The sequence below is a fragment of the Mixophyes fleayi genome, chromosome 1, assembly GCF_038048845.1.
Source record: "Mixophyes fleayi isolate aMixFle1 chromosome 1, aMixFle1.hap1, whole genome shotgun sequence".
Lineage (NCBI taxonomy): Eukaryota > Metazoa > Chordata > Amphibia > Anura > Limnodynastidae > Mixophyes > Mixophyes fleayi.
This window is the reverse complement of record NC_134402.1, coordinates 409,830,291-409,847,547: the sequence shown is the minus strand read 5'-3', so window position 1 is coordinate 409,847,547 and position 17,257 is coordinate 409,830,291. Positions and strand designations below refer to the sequence as shown.

The 17,257-nt window shown below is 40.8% G+C and overlaps 1 protein-coding gene across 3 annotated transcripts in view; it reads right to left on the bottom strand.

Moving 5' to 3' along the window:
• The window catches only part of SCAMP1 (secretory carrier membrane protein 1), a 457,689-nt gene that overhangs the window by 415,323 nt on the left and 25,109 nt on the right, over positions 1-17,257 (bottom strand). For 2 of the 3 annotated variants that reach the window (XM_075182295.1, XM_075182282.1), the window contains exons 3-9: positions 14,778-14,879; positions 14,539-14,650; positions 13,429-13,557; positions 11,812-11,971; positions 9,821-9,922; positions 7,382-7,499; positions 1,847-5,686 (exon numbers count right to left, since the gene is read on the bottom strand). In XM_075182295.1, coding sequence (XP_075038396.1) covers positions 5,522-5,686; positions 7,382-7,499; positions 9,821-9,922; positions 11,812-11,971; positions 13,429-13,557; positions 14,539-14,650; positions 14,778-14,879 — 888 coding nt within the window. In that variant the 3' untranslated portion in view covers positions 1,847-5,521. Of the gene's footprint in view, positions 1-1,846; positions 5,687-7,381; positions 7,500-9,820; positions 9,923-11,811; positions 11,972-13,428; positions 13,558-14,538; positions 14,651-14,777; positions 14,880-17,257 lie in introns of those variants that run through there. The other variant, XR_012678477.1, reaches the window with a different exon arrangement.

The following is a 17,257-nucleotide window of genomic DNA, read 5'->3' as shown; positions in this document are numbered from 1 at the left end:
AAATTCTCACTGTGCTTTTCCCCTCCTCGGGCAAACCCCTGGGTCTCTCCTTTTTTCAACATTGGTGGGTGCCTGGCCAGGGGTTTAGAGTGAGTGGCGATGAGCTGGCTCCTCTGCTGTGACCCTGCCACAAAGCCTGGGCCAGTCCTGTGGAAGACAATGGGTAACTTATCTTTCCCCACCTCCAAATCTTGGAGAACACACAGTCCCTCCTAAAATTAACTTCTTCCACACTTTTGTAAAGTGTCAGGGCTTCGAGCTGTCCTTTCTTACACCCTCATGTGTCCGCAATAAGTTCTCTACCATTCCACCAGGCGCAATTCAAGAATTGGTTGGTCCTAGTTTGACAGTCCATTTAATCACTGCAGATTGACAGCCAGTGGGAGATTTTATTTTGGCAGTGTGGCCCAGTCCAGTCACACGGACAACCCAAAGACACCTCACGTCTAACTGAATCTCCCCCTTAGAATGAACTAAGGAAAAAAAGCCTGTTTGGAAATAAACACTAAAAGTGACAGGATGTCCAGAGACTGGCTGAAATGTTCATCCAGAAACCCTCCTGTTTCATTTACCACATGAAGTGCTGGAAGGGACCAAGATAGAGTGCGCTAACGCAAGGCACCATGGCTCCTTGCTACACCCCTGCACACAAGATGTTATACATCAGCGGTGGCCAACAAGCAGCTCTTTATACTTTAAAATGTGGCTCCAGCTGAGAGCAAGACCTGAACATGATGCACTAGCAGGGCCAGACGGGTCCCCAGGAAGCTTGACTTCTCTGTGTCAGGCAATCCAAACAGGGAAGGAAGAGACAATTTAGTGTGCTCCCACTCCTTCCTCTGCACAGGTTCCAGAAGCTGTATGTACAACGTGACAGGTAAATAAGGGGCATTTTGTTAGATTTAATGAAAGGTGCGTTGGTCTGCTGTGGTATGTGAGGAGTTCTGATGGCATAGAAGGGGCATGTAGGGTAATCTTGTGTCATGTGTGCAGTCTAATGGGCATGTGGAGAGGTCTGAGGAGCAGGTTGGTCATTTATGATTTTTCTTTGTATATCTTCACATCAACAGTACCTCCACAGTGACTGTGGATGCAGTATCAGTGTGAGCTACTGTGAAGAGACTATAAATAGCCCTTTGAACCCTCCTCTGCTGGACACAGCAGTGAGGTAAAATCTGTGCTGATTTGGTGATTATTGTGAACATTTTTAGCAATGTTGGATATTTTCTTTTTCTCTTAGTAAGATTAATTATGTTCTATTTTAAATGTATGTGTATATGGTATGTATGCGTGTGTTTATGCGGTGTATATGTATATGCAGACATAGAATAGGTAGAGTTGACTCTTTTGCAGTATATATAGCTATTTTTTTTTTTTTTTGAAGATGTTGCCTACAGCACCCAATCACATTCTAGCTGTCATTTTGTACAATGTAAAAAATAAATGATAACTAGAATCGGATTGGTTGCTATAGGAAACATCTCAACTTTTCAAACCCACCGGAAACTCTTAGCTTGATAAGTTTACCCCTTCATCTCTGAATGGTCACCCCTGTTGTATATATTTAGGAGATTTATCTCAAGAATTAATTGATAATAAAAGTGTGGAATAATGTATGCATATAATGTACTCATATCTTTGCCAGTTGGGTGGAAGGTCTGGATAAAAATACTTCATCCAATTCTAATTTGTGAGACTCAAATCAGTACTGTCTCAATATGAAATCTCAAACTCCTCTGTAAATACATTCAGGTTAATTTCAGTATCAATAAACACTAGCAAAAATCAAAGCAATTACAAATATTTGACTAAGTTTATACTTTCATTGTGGAGACAGAATAACACATCCGTAAATATGAATTTTATTCTATGACACTCTGTGTTAATACAATAAATATACAAAACATCTGAACTACTCAGACATGCAACACAGAGTGGGAAAGAGTACATTTGTACAGGACAATGAATTTTCTCTTTTTTTGTAACTGTGATGGGAGAGCATTATTAGTCATTTACAAAATATACAAACATCCTTCAGATAAATAAAATCCAAGCTTTACAATGCAGAAAGATTGTAGAGTGCAGCATTCCAGTGTTTACAGTTGATCGAAGATAAAGTGGACCTGTGGCCCACATAGTGGAGGCAGCCATTTTGTGTGCTAAACCAACATTCAGCTATATCAGTTCATTAGCGCTTAACGACATCACAAAGCACATGCTTCCTTCCTCAGTAATGTCACTAGTACCTAGTCTTATAGCCGTCTCCACTGTATGTATGCGATAGGTCCACTTTAATGCAAATAGAATTAAAACAGTTAGTGCATAAGACCGACATTTCCTTCGAACGAAACAGTGTTTTCAATTATTGTGCCAGCTACACTGCAATAAGACAATGTCACGTGGCACTGCGTATTCAGATGAATATTGGATGTCAGTTTGCTTATCTCATGTGGAAAAGTCTGAAATGTAGTTGGACTTACATTATGGATGCAGCTTACAAAGCTACCAAAACCTCACAAGAATAAATGTGTACTAATCCCACAGCTGGTTACCGTATCACATTCGTTATTCCCAAAAATTCAATAATTAAACAATATTTTCGTCACAGTAAAATTCAGTGACCAAGTATAACAGATCACATGATTTTTACCGAACATGAGGTAAACCATGTACACCAAGCAGAACCGGCTAGTTTACTATAGATCACAATCAGGTTTCATTAAAAGGGAAATGATGTTGTATATAATAATTATGTCAATGTGCCCAATCTTACTTGATTTTCTAAAACAACATAATCGCGTCATCATGGCTCTGAACCAGAAAAAAAATAGGGCAAGTGCAAAACGTGCTTCATGCCTCAGAGATGAATCTATCGCTTATGTGTATTTATAGGATAAGCAAGTGGAACAAAGTGCCAAATATAAAGTATCAAAGCCAATTATAACTGTGGCCCCACTAAACAATAGTAAAATGTTGACCTATGGGATATATCTACATTACTGTTTTTCTTCAGGTTATTTCCCTTTAATGATTCCGCAGGTGCCTGCAATGTGTGCGTCAGAGAGCGACAGTAAGTGCCAAATGTCACCAGTATCACTGAACTAATGTGACAGATATGTCAGTTATAATAAAAAATAAAACTAAAACCCTTTTTTCAAGTTGGGGGATAAATCCAAGCGTGTTAGCGAGAGATCCAGGCTGATAAGGATCATCATGCGATTGCACCAGAATTAGAGAAATAGAAGATTATCCTACATGGTTATGCATAGTTTGCATAGTAGTTTGACCATTTGCAGTGACCAAGGACAATGGTATAAACAGGCCTGTGTGGTAGTTGCTGGATTGAAAAACAACATTTCATGCATTCGTCCTCACAAAGTGATGCCAATACAGGGCTTCTATCGACTGATTGGATATGGGATGTTAAAATGGCTTCCTCCTGCAGTACAGCGCTACAGACGCACATTGACGGTGAAACTCCACATATAAAAGTGAAACACTTATTAATGCAACGTTCTATTGAAAAATCAATGTTTTCATATTAAGTCCCTTCATTTCTGTGCACATTGTGTTTCAGTACTTAAGTTTGCACAAATGGGGGGGAAATAAAAAAAATAAAAAATAGTTCTGAAATAACTATGAAATGTTAAACACATATTACCAGGATATTTTAATGGCCCGTCAGGAAACAATGCCTGTAAAATGACGGCTCCAACATTTCAGCAAAAACATAAAAAAAAAGTAAAGTGTTTACAATACTAAACCATCTGTTTAATAGATATTAATACTTTAATGTCACCAATTCGATAATAATTGTGGCTAGCTGATTGATTTACCAGTGGTTGGATTTCTCACAGTTATAAAAATAAAAAATTCATCATTTTCAGTGATGATATAATTATATTTTATCACCAAACTGCTTGTACCACCATCTTTTTTCCTGGCAGTTCCAGTCTCTCAAGCTGTTCCACAACGCACAAGGTTGGAGCTGGGATTCACAATGTAACAGCTGTCAAACATTCTTAAATATATCAAATAAAATCACACTTACAGGATGACAATAAATTCATATTGGTGTGTCACAACATAAGGAATATTACACTTTATAATCCCAGGTTTTAGATACATATAAATTAAGAAAACCCAAATGGAACAAAGAGGATTTAAAACTACTGATAGTTTAAGTAACAGTTTCCCTTGGTAAAATCCCTACCTGCAGGGGTAGGTAAAGGAAGGATTGCCTGTATGAAGCCAAAGTGTGCAGATGTAGCCTCAAAAGTGGGATACAAGCTTTATATTTAAAGACCTATGAACAGTGATGGAAAAGAATACTGTATTTTTGAATAAAAGAGGCCGTTAGTGATCTAAGTAAAAAAGACACAGGGGATTTTACATTAGAATGGAGAATCTTCCATCATGGTATCAGAACTTCAGCAACATTTCAACTTGTAGAGACATTATCAGTGATACAATCGGTCTGCTAAAAGACCTTTTGAAAGCATACAGCAAGTTACCTACTTCCGCTAGTTACTATAAAAAAAATAATAATAAAATAAACAAAAGTAACTTAACAATGCACTGCATGACATAACAAAAACAGCAAAATGTAAGTGTTTACATAGACATCACAAACACACACACAAACACAAAGAGGCTATGGAGAAATTCAGCACAAACACTGATACTGCCTGCCTTTCTAATGGACAAGTAATTCCATAACAAGTGAAGATAACTCAAAATACACGTTTAAGTTTAGACATCTACCATTTCACAGTTATCAGAGTGGTGTCCTTGACTATCTGTTTGCTATAACCCAGTATAAAGGACGAGGAGTAACACAGTAACACTGTAACTTCAGCGTGCTGCTTCTAAGACGACATAACCTTTGTGCTTTAGCCACTAAAAGAATAAAAATAAACCAGATGCAGCGGTTACTTACAATATGTATGTATGGATTGCTCACTAGCTTCTCTAACAGCAGGGCAAGCACTTCTATAAACGATTGACTAATGTATTGTTCTATACTTAAAATAAGGTACCAACAAATCAAAACAAAAAAAAAAAAGGAGTAAATACTACAACAGAAAATAAAAATATGTACCCGTTAGCGTAAAAAATTAGCAAATACTTTCTGCATGTAGTACCTCAAGACAATTCCAACCTAATTAATTACTCCAGTCACACTACAGTTATCCACCAGAATTATATAGACTATATTTGGGCAGAGCATTCTGCACTCAGGGAAATAAGGATGGGGAGGACTGGAGTGGTGGGAGTGAGGTGTATAGGGATCCAGTTACAGCATCATTGGTTTACACCATGCACAACCAATAAACCCACTGCGTGCCTTAGGAGCCCTCTACAGAAGGTCACATTGCAGTTCCCACCGGCATTGAATGGGCATGGATGGAACAAATACACATGGCAAGTGCAATTTAAAGTCTTTTGTGGTTGTTGCAAACATTGCTGGAGGAAGTGACTGAAGAGCGATGACGGTAGTTGTAGCCTGCGGCCGGCCCCCTTACATCTGGTTACCCTTGAAAGCATTCTGGGCGGCGCTGCTTGCGGCTGTAGTAGCGGCATTGGCTGCAGCAGTCTGCACGGTTTTGTTAGACATCACGCCTGTTGCAAACTCTTGCTGGGCCTTCTCAAAGCTGGCGCCTGTTGTCCGGTACAGTCCGTGTACCTGCAGGAAATAAACCCAGCAACATGGGTCAAAGATACAAAGGCAAGCCCAGGGATAACAAGAGGTGGACAACCCAACCCTTTACACATTCTCATTTTATTCCTCCATATGGAGTAGAATCACTACAATGATGTACTGCGTCTCCGAGCACAATCCCCTACTACAGGATATAGCTGTATGTATATACACTTCCCCATTTTACTCCGTGGCGCCCACTGGTAATAATAAACACTACATGATATCATGACCAGCTATTCACCTGCCCAAATACAGACCTTACGCTTCACACCTAGCTTGTAAGTGCCATGTTCTCCCAAATATCAGAGATAGCAGGAGCGGAACCTCTGCCGCTCCAACGGTTTGGGGAGAGAGGGATGTAGGATAAAAGTTACTTTAAATAACCTTTAAATGAACTCTCACACATCATACAGAGAAAAGTGGTTATACCGACGTGTCACAAAGTGCAGCTCATTATGGGGCATTCAAAACATTTGATTAGGCGAATCACTTTCAGGATTCAAGGTGTTCATAGAGGGGCAATGTGAGGGCTTACTTATGAGGCAAAGCCTTCTGTATAAGAGACACGCTTCCTGAGGGACATGACACGGTCAGTAAAGTTATTCATCAACAACACTACAAAGATACATCCATTACATTAAGAAAAATAAGTTAACGTCAGATCTATCAGCTAGAAGCATGAAAGCAATTAGGGAGCTGCAGTAGGTGGTCTTAGTGACCAACACTTATTAGAATGTAGAGTTTAGCTGCAATGGGGTTGTCTCTTCAATATCAATAATGTGACTTTCAAATTATACCCATCAGAAATAATTTATTGATTTAATTGTCCATGTAGAACTTCCGCCAATGACCAGCAGGGAAATAGCATAAATATTTATTACATATGTTATTAATAAAGCTATTTTGTGTTGCCAAGACTGGTATGTGCCGGCCCTTCTGCTGTTGGTCACAAGTGGCCACATCTCACGTGCACACAAAACCTATATCTCTGCAGGATCTTTAATCTACTGGATAGCGTCATTGACCACTGACATGCTGGAACAGAATAGCACTATAAATTAATGTCATTTTAATATGGAGATGAAGATCAATTAGGTTACATTCTACAAAAGTTTTGCATTTTGATGATATAGACCAAAAGCAGCAGCTCATTGCAGACATTTATATAGATTTTATGGGTGTTCGGTCACATTTGCAGTGCTAAAACTTTGAAATAAGTGAAAAATATCAATGATCTTTTCAAAGCAGAAAGTGTGTGAATGAAACAGTTTGTACTTGTAGCTTACTGCGTCAAGGTGGAAGCGACCTTAGAGGCTCTTACCTCTTTCCCATAGGTCTTGCTCAATGAACGTTAGATAACTGCAGATGTGTGCCTAATGCAGAAGTGAGATTTCATGTTGTAGAACAATAGAGGAGCCTGGTTTAGTAGGCAGCTGCATGGACTTGCTTTTCCTTGTTAGAGGTGGCAGATATTTGGAGTTACCCTACATTGTGAATGGGACCAGCTTCTGCACCATTTAGACGCACATTAAACATGACAGCTCACTGGACTTGAACTTGTGTATATGTAGGATAGGCAATGCCACTCATTTACGCATATACAACATTACTTGCATTTTCCTGCAGCTTCGTTAATGACCATTATTAACTCCAATTATCCTCAGAGTACACGCTTACCTTTTTAAACATGGCTAGCGATACTACTGCAGAGCCTGTGAAAAGGGCGGCAATCAATATCATTATAACCCCCACTGGAATATTGCTGTTGAGGGCAGTTAGTGCAGAAATCCAACCGCTGGAAACAAAAGACATTTCACTGTATTAATACTGTAGTAAATAAGATAAGTAATACAGTACATCCTCCTGTGTTGAAAACCTCACACAAAGCCAATATATTTATTAGAAATTCCTCTTCAGTAAAATGACATTGCATTCAGATGACTAATATTACAAATTACAGTTCATTTATGTATCTCCTCTCAATCTATTTTTATGGCTGTGCAAAAACATTTTTAAAGGGTTGATCCAGTTAATTTTCCCTTATAACCTCGCCTTTAGGGATAAAGTACCAGGACTCCCACAATCCATGCCCATAGGTATGAGGAGATGCCAGGTACACAAAGCACGCGTGCCAGCGTGGTGAATAGAGACAATCTTTGGGTCAGCGATGGGCGAGGCCAAGCACGTCTGTATGGTGCATGTCATGGCACTCAGTGGGAGTATATTCATGTCAAAGCAGTGAAATTACTATGAAATGGTTGCTGGAACTCAAAAGTTGAAGATAAAAACATGAATCTACAGTAATCCTCTAATAAGACCACAATACATCTCATTATATTAATCAGAATAACACAGGACAAAATAATAAAACATATATGCTAATTATATAATATAAACATTAGTTTTGATAATATTTAATATATCCATATGCAAAATAATGTTAGACTAATGTAACAAACAGTATCATCTTGGCATCATATAAACGGAAGTATATAGAATTTAATTTCAGTATTCATAGAAACAAAGTCCCAGCTGTAACACATTATCACAACAATAAATTGTGTAATAAATCCCATAAAAGGTAAAATCAATCCACACAAAGATGTGTACTAGTCACCTGAATATAAACAGGCAGTTTTATAAGAACACTGGTCACTATACAACAGTGTGGTAAGAAGTGTAATAATACAGAATAATCAAAAATATCTCCACATGTACCCACAACGTGATGTACATCATGAATACTTGTATGATACATGACTACAACATGGGTCCAGGCTGTACATTCCCACTGATTATCATGTTTGTATGCACCGCACTCAAGCATAGGTTTATTTGGCCCCGCCCACTACTGCCTCAAGGTCACACCCCCTGCAGACATGGGTCTGAGCTGTATCGGGCACCTCATCACAGTCTGAAGGTACTTAGGAGGGTTGGTTGACTTGGGGCCCAAACTAGGACAGAAATATCAACTACTCTGTATCCTATCTGTTCAATAAAATTATCACATGGTTGGGAGATGGTGTTTAACACCCGCCAAAGCACCACTTGGGGGAGCAGAGAACACTTGTTTTGTAAAATAAATTTACCACATAGTTATTTTGGATTTGACATTTACATTAAATCTGTACATTTTTTTTATATGGGTATACACATTTATTTCATCACATATTTCACAAGTTTTGTGGTATCATCTACTTTTTCCACACTCTCTCAAAATTAATTCTTGACAGATTTTTGACACAACAAACTGAAAATATGACTTTTGAAGAATATCACTCGGAGTAGATTTACTAAAGCTTCTAAAAAGGAAAAGTGGAGATGTTGCCCATAGCAACCAGATTCTAGCTATTCTTTTACTAGGGTACTATATAATTTGATAGCTAGAATCTGATTGGTTGTTATGGGCAACATCTCCACTTTTCCTTTTTAAAAGCTTTAGTAAATCTACCACTGGGAGTTATGCAATTTTTCTGAGGAAATGCATATAGAAAGGAGAGGATGTGCCGCTAGGAGGAGGCTTACAAGGGAAGGTGCTTTACTTTCTGGGTTATACAATCAAACGTTCAGAACTTTGAACATATTTATCTTCTAGGTCACTGATGAATTTGAGTCACTTGGCTTGTGTGGGGGAAGTAGAGGATAGCCAACACCATCCGCTTGTGCTTTTCATATGTCTACAGAGCAGCTATTATACAAGTAGACAAACCTGCAGATCTAGGAGGTCAGGGCGAGCTCTGTCATCAATAATAAGTTTGGAAACTTGGCTCTAGAAATCTGCAACTGTCTGTGACCATTTAAAATAAAAGAACAGGTGAACCAGGACACTTAGGATACTTTGGCCTGAAGAAACTCTCCTGAAAGTGGGCAAGGCATACAGACGTCAAATATGACCTATGGATAATGAATAGTTGGGCAAGTATGAGAGACAAGGGGGAGACCGTCAGCAGGACTGTCTGTGCATTAATCCAATCCAGGTCCTTTGGATTTGTGTTGTGCATTTAGGTTTTTAGAAAGGTTACATATTTATATGGTAGTACAGTGTACATGTACTATATTCACGCTCAATTCTCAGGTTGTTGGTTAATAAAACATTTCCTAAAGTATGAGACTTACCAGTTACCCCAGCCTTTAAACCCAGCGGCTTGAAGAACATGTACACCAAACTGACAGATGTACACAAAGAAGAACACGAAGAACCTGAAAGAACTGTCACTCCTGCAAGTAAATGAAATAATTGTGATAAAGCCTTTATGCAGCACCACACCTCATGTTATGTAACTGTAAGGCCTAAACATTTGGTTGCAATTAACACACACACACCCCTCTAGTACCAGTTATTATAATAGGATATATAAAAAGGTACCGTTTGATTTGGTATAAAACAAAGGAACAAGATCCTGAGGTTATCTAAGGTGCACATGCTGATGCAGATCTTTTATTGTTTCTGTAGAGTTTTCACTTACAGTGTTAGTTTGTATTCCCTGGACCAGTGTCTTTAGGCTAAAAATACATGTGCAAGTTGCATGGTAAGACCCAAATATATGTTTGCACTGCAATAAGGAAGTGATGTCCTCCTAAAATGTACTTTAAGCTGTTCTAGTGTGATGTACCTGGATAAGAATATTTGCCCATTGTACAGTGTCTATGTCTCAGTCCTGTGCATTTCCACCCAGCTTCTCATTTCACAACGGACATGGGGGAATGTGGTATCTTGCATAGAAACCTTTCTAGGCCGGACAGGAAAAGATTTCTACACAAACTACTGCACGACAACCCAGTGTCTGTGATAAAGGCAGAAAGCTCGAGCACTGGGGAGATGAAACTCGGGGGGGAAGGGAGGCTCTCTGATTATTTTTGTCTGATGGACTTATTGATTTGCCTGGTTATCTTCATTTAAAAAATCCTACAGCAACATTTCAATTGATTACACTGGAACAACAGATAATTTGATATCCAAAAGACATTAGGGGAGCTTTATGGAAATTGGTGAAGGAAAAAAACGTAGACTATAGCCACCAAATTGTGACTCATTCTTCTAGCGCGGTTTAGAAAACGAAAGAAAACATTTGATTGGTGGCTGCAGGCAGCTCCACCTTTTACATTTGCATCTATTTTTATAAATTATTTTCACATTATTCAAACATTACAGCTCCAATGTGCTGGTTTACAAGTGGTGAAATGGTCTATTTCAGATTAACCAGTTAACCATCGGTTAAATTCAGCTATAAACCGATACATATTTTAAAATGCCTACAGCATGGATATGCATTTTACTGTGCCCCGTCATGAAGCTCGGGAATGAATATTGTGTGCGCCAAGAATGTGTTTTCAGTTACTAGGAAGCGTACCGTTTCCTACACAATATGTACAGGACTGAATCACTTCTATTGGCGGTGTAAGGGTTACAGAGAAACTTCTCATTTATGGAAGTGATTTTAAGGGGAAAAAGGTTTCAATATTTCAGCAATGTTGCTGTGTATTACTGTGGAAGTTTTGGTGATTTAATACACACAGTTTTAACCCATTACCAAGTTAACCATTTCACTACAACACTGGATTTGGTCAAAGTAATCAGTCAATTTAATACACAAATTAGGGTTTGGATTAACTATGATATTGGAATAAACAGTTTGTAAAAGCACCCAGCATTTCACTATATCATAGATATGGATTGGGTGCATCCTTATTACAGAGGCTTGTATCTTCTTGGTGCTACATTATAACAGTAATGGTATTATTCCCAGATCAGCCTCAGAATAGTACGGTACGTTAGGTAGGACATGCGTAGGGTTAGGGTAATGCTGCCATACATCCGAGCACGTGACATCATTAGTTTGCAGTTTGACAGTCCAGTCGGCAGATGTAATCTGTTACTGTGGTCAGACATGTCTTGAAAATAATCTAATTGACTAATCTTTTTATGGATTTTTAGGACACATATCGAGCTGATTTGTTGATACTGGTGGCCAGCTTTACCACTTTAACCTCGGAGATCATAGAAACTCTACAAATCCAGATGCAAATTAATGCAGCAAACTGTAAGCTTGCCAAGACCATGCCTAAAGGGCTTTGCCAAGCAATGCAAACTATAAGCTGCAGCTTACCTGAAGGCTCCATAAAGTGGTCTGTACCAGCAAACAAAGGAGCATGGAGTGAAAAGCAGAAACCACAGGATGGCCAATCCAAAGTCAACGCCTCGACTCGCCTCAACGAAGAACCAGGCCAGACAGCCAAAGATATTTACAAACAGGGTGACCGTATGGACTGTGGGAAGAGATGCAAAGTATGACCATTTTAATCTACAGGGGTAATAAGAAGCATCCAAGTACATTTGCATTGTTGACATATTTTTGCTCTTTCATTGTTCTTTATGCTATTTTGTTAGGTCATGCTGCTATATTTAACATATTAGTCTTTATATTAGACATACACTGGTATCATCTGCTTTCACTGCATATATGTGCTAGTCCTGGCTACATTAAATAAACAAAGGGCAAGTGGGATATGAGGAAGTGGGGCTAGACACAGGGGAGGGGAAGTGTAGATACGGCAGATAAGGAAAAGGAAGAAGCTGGCGGAGTTCAGTTTCATTGGAAAATGCCAGGTCTAGTCTATCAGACCAATTTACTTGGCAGGATTACACTCCTGGGCATAGGTGGAGATTCTACGCGGAGTAGAACGTTGGGTATATTTCATAGGGTGCACCAATTGTGTGAAAGTAGCACAGTGAAGAGTGATGACAAACTGTCTGGTTTTTAAATGGCTTCTACAAAGCTGCATATTTTTTCATTTTTTTGAACACTTTGAAAGACTTGACAAGACCGAACCCAAAACATTTTGTTTTTCAAAATGTTTAGGACTTAGTCATACCAAGGTCCTAAGCGGATTGCCAGGGGTGCAGCTCACAGAAAGTGTGACAGTTACAAAAATGTAACTTTATTACCAGCAAACACCTCTGTCAATGAAAGGGTTATGGGCATCCTCAAAACAGAACATGTCTAAGTTACGGGCAAGGTCTCATTCACCTACACGCTGTTAATACGCTTCTCAGGCCTATTACCCAACAGAGTTCCACAATTTTAACAGAATGTTCAAAATGTAAGAAAACGGGACAATCGGTAATGAATGATTGCATTGATAAAGCACAATGCATGTTGAAAAACAAAAAAATATTTTATACACACACCTCACTAAAACACTAAAGAGCTTGTTAGTTTTCATGTATTTTCTCAGTTTGTATGTGAACCAGCGCTAAGTGTGGAAGACACCAGACTCTCCCAATATAATACAATGCTTCATTTGTTGTAAGCCTTGTGACGGGAAGGAGTATAGGGTACATAGTGGGGAACGGACTGTAAGAATGGGAGATTTTAATATTTCACTTTTACTTTTGTAACTGGGGAGACTAAAGAAAGAAGACAGACCCTCCCCTGTAATTCCCTGGTCTAACCCTTGATAATACCACATCACAGGATTTCCTTCTACCAATACAGAAGTACCGGCTACCACAGCTCTATGTAAAGTGATTGTGTGATTTAGTGACTGTCATACTGAACCAATGTGCACCAACTCTGGCTTACAATACAGCCTGACCACCACCAAGGGGTATGTACAGACAGGTGGTGGGTGGGGAAACAAGTTAATGGAAAGCAATAAAAACTGAGGTACAGTGTGTGGACATTTTTGGATAGGTTCCCTTAAATGTGAACTATAATACTCACACATCCATAGGTAATACATAATCTTTACAGTTTTCTGAAATTCCACAGGAATATCCACCGAGAAATCTTGGTAGAAACACGGACCGACTGGGAAGTTTGTAGGGAGAGGAGGCCAATTATTCTTTCTACCTGGAAGTTAAAAAAATTAAGATGTAATTTCATGTTCAGGAGAATTGAAGGCAACAAACTAACATGCTCGGGCACACATGGAGCTGTAGCTCACAATATTATTTATGCTCTAAGATGTCAATGTTACAATAGTATTCTGGTGACTGCACATACACAGATTGGCATCTAGTGAATCTGCTCGATTCTTGGCACAACATGCAAATCAATTACTCTGAGCATGCAGGAAACATTTCCCACAATGCATACATCAATATAAATCGTAAACATCAAGGCTGTACAAATCCCATAAGCCTGGTAGCCAATGCGGCAAAAAAGAAAACTGCTGTCTAGTGATATAAATGTATGTTTCCAGATTTAACAGACTGGCTCCTGAAACCTCCATTGGTATACATGTATATTAGCATCCAATGTGTAAGTAAAAGTTCCCATACCCTGACAGATCTTTTTACATTTTTACAGGTTACTGTAAATCCATATCATGCAAAAGATAGCTGAAGGTGGAAGACTGCAGTATCCTTCAGTACAATTACCCATCAGGAAGTATGCAGTGCGACGATATATATATCTCTCCACAATCACAACGTTATCTTACAGATCAGCACTTCTGAGAAATGCTTACATACATATTGGCGATTATGAATGGCCCATAGCTATAGTATGTATGGCATTATATAAAATATTCCAGTGGCTGGGGTGACTATTCTAGTGCACCCATTGGTTGAATAATGGTTCTTACTCTGCCCACTTTAAGGTATATTTCATGTGGGGGCGATAAAGGATGCAACAGTACAACACTGTATTGAAATTAACAATGTTATTCATTCTTCAAGAAAAGCTTAGAGGAGTGTTTGAATTGCTCCGATACACGCAGAGAAAACAAAACATGAATAATTATTAATGTACACAGCTCATTCTGTTGCTGGTTATATATTCGTTATAACAGCAAGGTATTCTAGCCACTGGAAATCCCCACAGACTCACCTCCAGCCTGGTTCAGACTTTGAATCTCCCGCTCCCGGCGGTCTAGTTCTGCCGCTTTCCTTTCCAGTTCTTCCTGACGCTTGAGCAGCTCAGCCTGGGCAAGAGCATGTTCCTTAGGAGAAATACAGAGTAATTAAGCATAGTGATGGAAGCAGCAGCAATATTATTACTACACTGGAGAAACAGGCAGTTTCCTATGATGCATCTCTTCTATAGAGACAAGAAGGAGGTATACTGACTTTGGCCGTCTGAGTGTACGCCGGAGGCTCCTCTGTTGGCTTCATTATAGCCGGCTGTGTGCTAGGAGCAGCTGTGGGCATTTTCACTTGTGGCGGCTGGGGCTATGAGCAAAGAAAAAAAGAAAAAAAAAAGAGTGGGAAATATCAAAACAAAGACATTTTACAGCATTAAAAAAAAAAAACCTCCAAATTGTATAATAATCTAAAGAAACAATTTAGAAACAAAAGTGGAAAATGTTAAAAGCATTACGGTCCAAATATAAGCTGACCACTCCTATCTCACCTCTAACACCACTTTTGAATAATCCTCACCCCCAAATTGGATCCGAGCTGGGATACGGGTGGTCTCAGTCCTGGTAGTTAACAGCACCTGGCCCTCTCTATCTGATCTCCACCAAACGTTCGAACCTTTTCACCCGTTGTTTGATTTATTTTCAGGTCAGCCACTTTACTGCATCGCCGCCCTCTCCCGACACCCCGGCGACCCGCTCCCGACACCCCGGGGACCCTCTCCCGACACCCCGGGGACCCTCTCCCGACACCCCGGGGACCCTCTCCTTTCTTTAGCGGCTACGCCTCCACTCTCTGCCGACTAAAGGGATGATTTCCTCAGTCTATAACTGGCTGATTGAATCCACTTATGACTCACAAGGGACTTGGGTCCTCCGTCTGGTGAGTCATGCTGGGAGGAGGTCAGAGAGGGGATAACCAAAAGTTTGATCTCCACGCAAAGCAAAGAAATAGCTTACAAATTGTACTACAGGTGGTACTATACACCTGACAGGCTCTCCAAGATGTTTCCCACATCCACTCAGAGCTGCTGGTAGAACTGGTCAGAGAGGCACGCTCCTCCACATGTGGTGGACATGTCCACATATAGTCTCCTTCTGGAGCATGGTCCTATCGATCATTAACTCTATCTCCGAACAACAACTGTCTAATGACCCCTGGACTTCCTTCTCTCTCGCCCTCTAGCTGATGAGAGCACCTCATCGAATAAGGTGATTTCCCATATTCTAGCTGCTGCCAATTGTTGAAAGAACCCTGACCCCCCTCTCTCTATACAGGCCCATCGGAACCATGTCTGGCATATCGCAAGTATGGAGAGCATCAACTATTATCTACATGACGAATTACACAAGTTTGACTGTGTTTGGGCCCCTTGGTACCTGGGGGAAAGCCGTAGCTACCTAACCACTTTGGCCCGCTAAGAGCTCAGGGAATCGCAGACCCACCAGCGATTTAGCCTATGAGCCTCCTCCAGGCTGGGCCCTGCGTCTTCCAAGTAAACGCTATCATATTGAAGGTCTTTGCCTCACACACAGCCACAATTGCTCATATGTTTGTTGATTCCATAGCCTCTTCCACCCCTGCCCCTTCCCTCTACCCACCCACCTACCTCTGCCTCCCTCTTCCCTGTCCCTCCATCTTCTGTTCCAACCCGTTTTCTCACTCTCAACTGTTTAATGTACTTGAATTTTTCAGTTTCCTCGGAAAATAGAGTTGATAAACAAACCATTCCATTCAGAGGATACTAAGGAATTTATTGTCAATCTTGATGGCGACACACAGCTAATCTCAGATAAGTAGTTGGGTAATGTCAAATAAAATTATTTTCTCCTGTCATCCTGTAGTGACTGCATTGGGGCAGTACGGAAGGAATGCTGTGGTACCAGTCTAGTTAGGTGCCAACCTCCCATGTGAATGTCCTCACCCACATGTGGATACATTTTGTATTATATATTTTCTTAACATTAGATACGTTTATGTGTCTATCATATAGACCAGTGGTTCCCAAACTTTTGCAGTTCGCGGCACCCTTAGAGTCTCCAAATTTTTTCAAGGCACCCCTCCAAAATAATTATTGAGCAGTCCTGTTTTAGAAGTAGTTGGGTCAAAAAATTGTAATAAGTATTTAGGTCAGGACAGAAATACTTATTTAGTTGTATGCAAAAATGCCCCCTCTGCATCCAGACACTCTGCCCCCTCTGCATCCAGACACTCTGCCCCCTCTGCATCCAGACACTCTGCCCCCTCTGCATCCAGACACTCTGCCCCCTCTGCATCCAGACACTCTGCCCCCTCTGCATCCAGACTGCCCCTTCTGTCACCCGCTGTCCCCCCTCACTCTGGCCCCCCGCCGTCCCCCCTCACTCTGGCCCCCCCCGCCGTCCCCCCCTCACTCTGGCCCCCCCGCCGTCCCCCCCTCACTCTGGCCCCCCCCCGCCGTCCCCCCCTCACTCTGGCCCCCCCCCCCCGCCGTCCCCCCCTCACTCTGGCCCCCCCCGCCGTCCCCCCCTCACTCTGGCCCCCCCCGCCGTCCCCCCCTCACTCTGGCCCCCCCCGCCGTCCCCCCCTCACTCTGGCCCCCGCTGTCACCCTCCGCTGCCACGATCCCTGTCACTCCTCTGCCGAGGGCCAGACATAGGAAAAAAAAACAAAAAACGAACACAGAAACTTACCAATCCACCGGGCGCCGG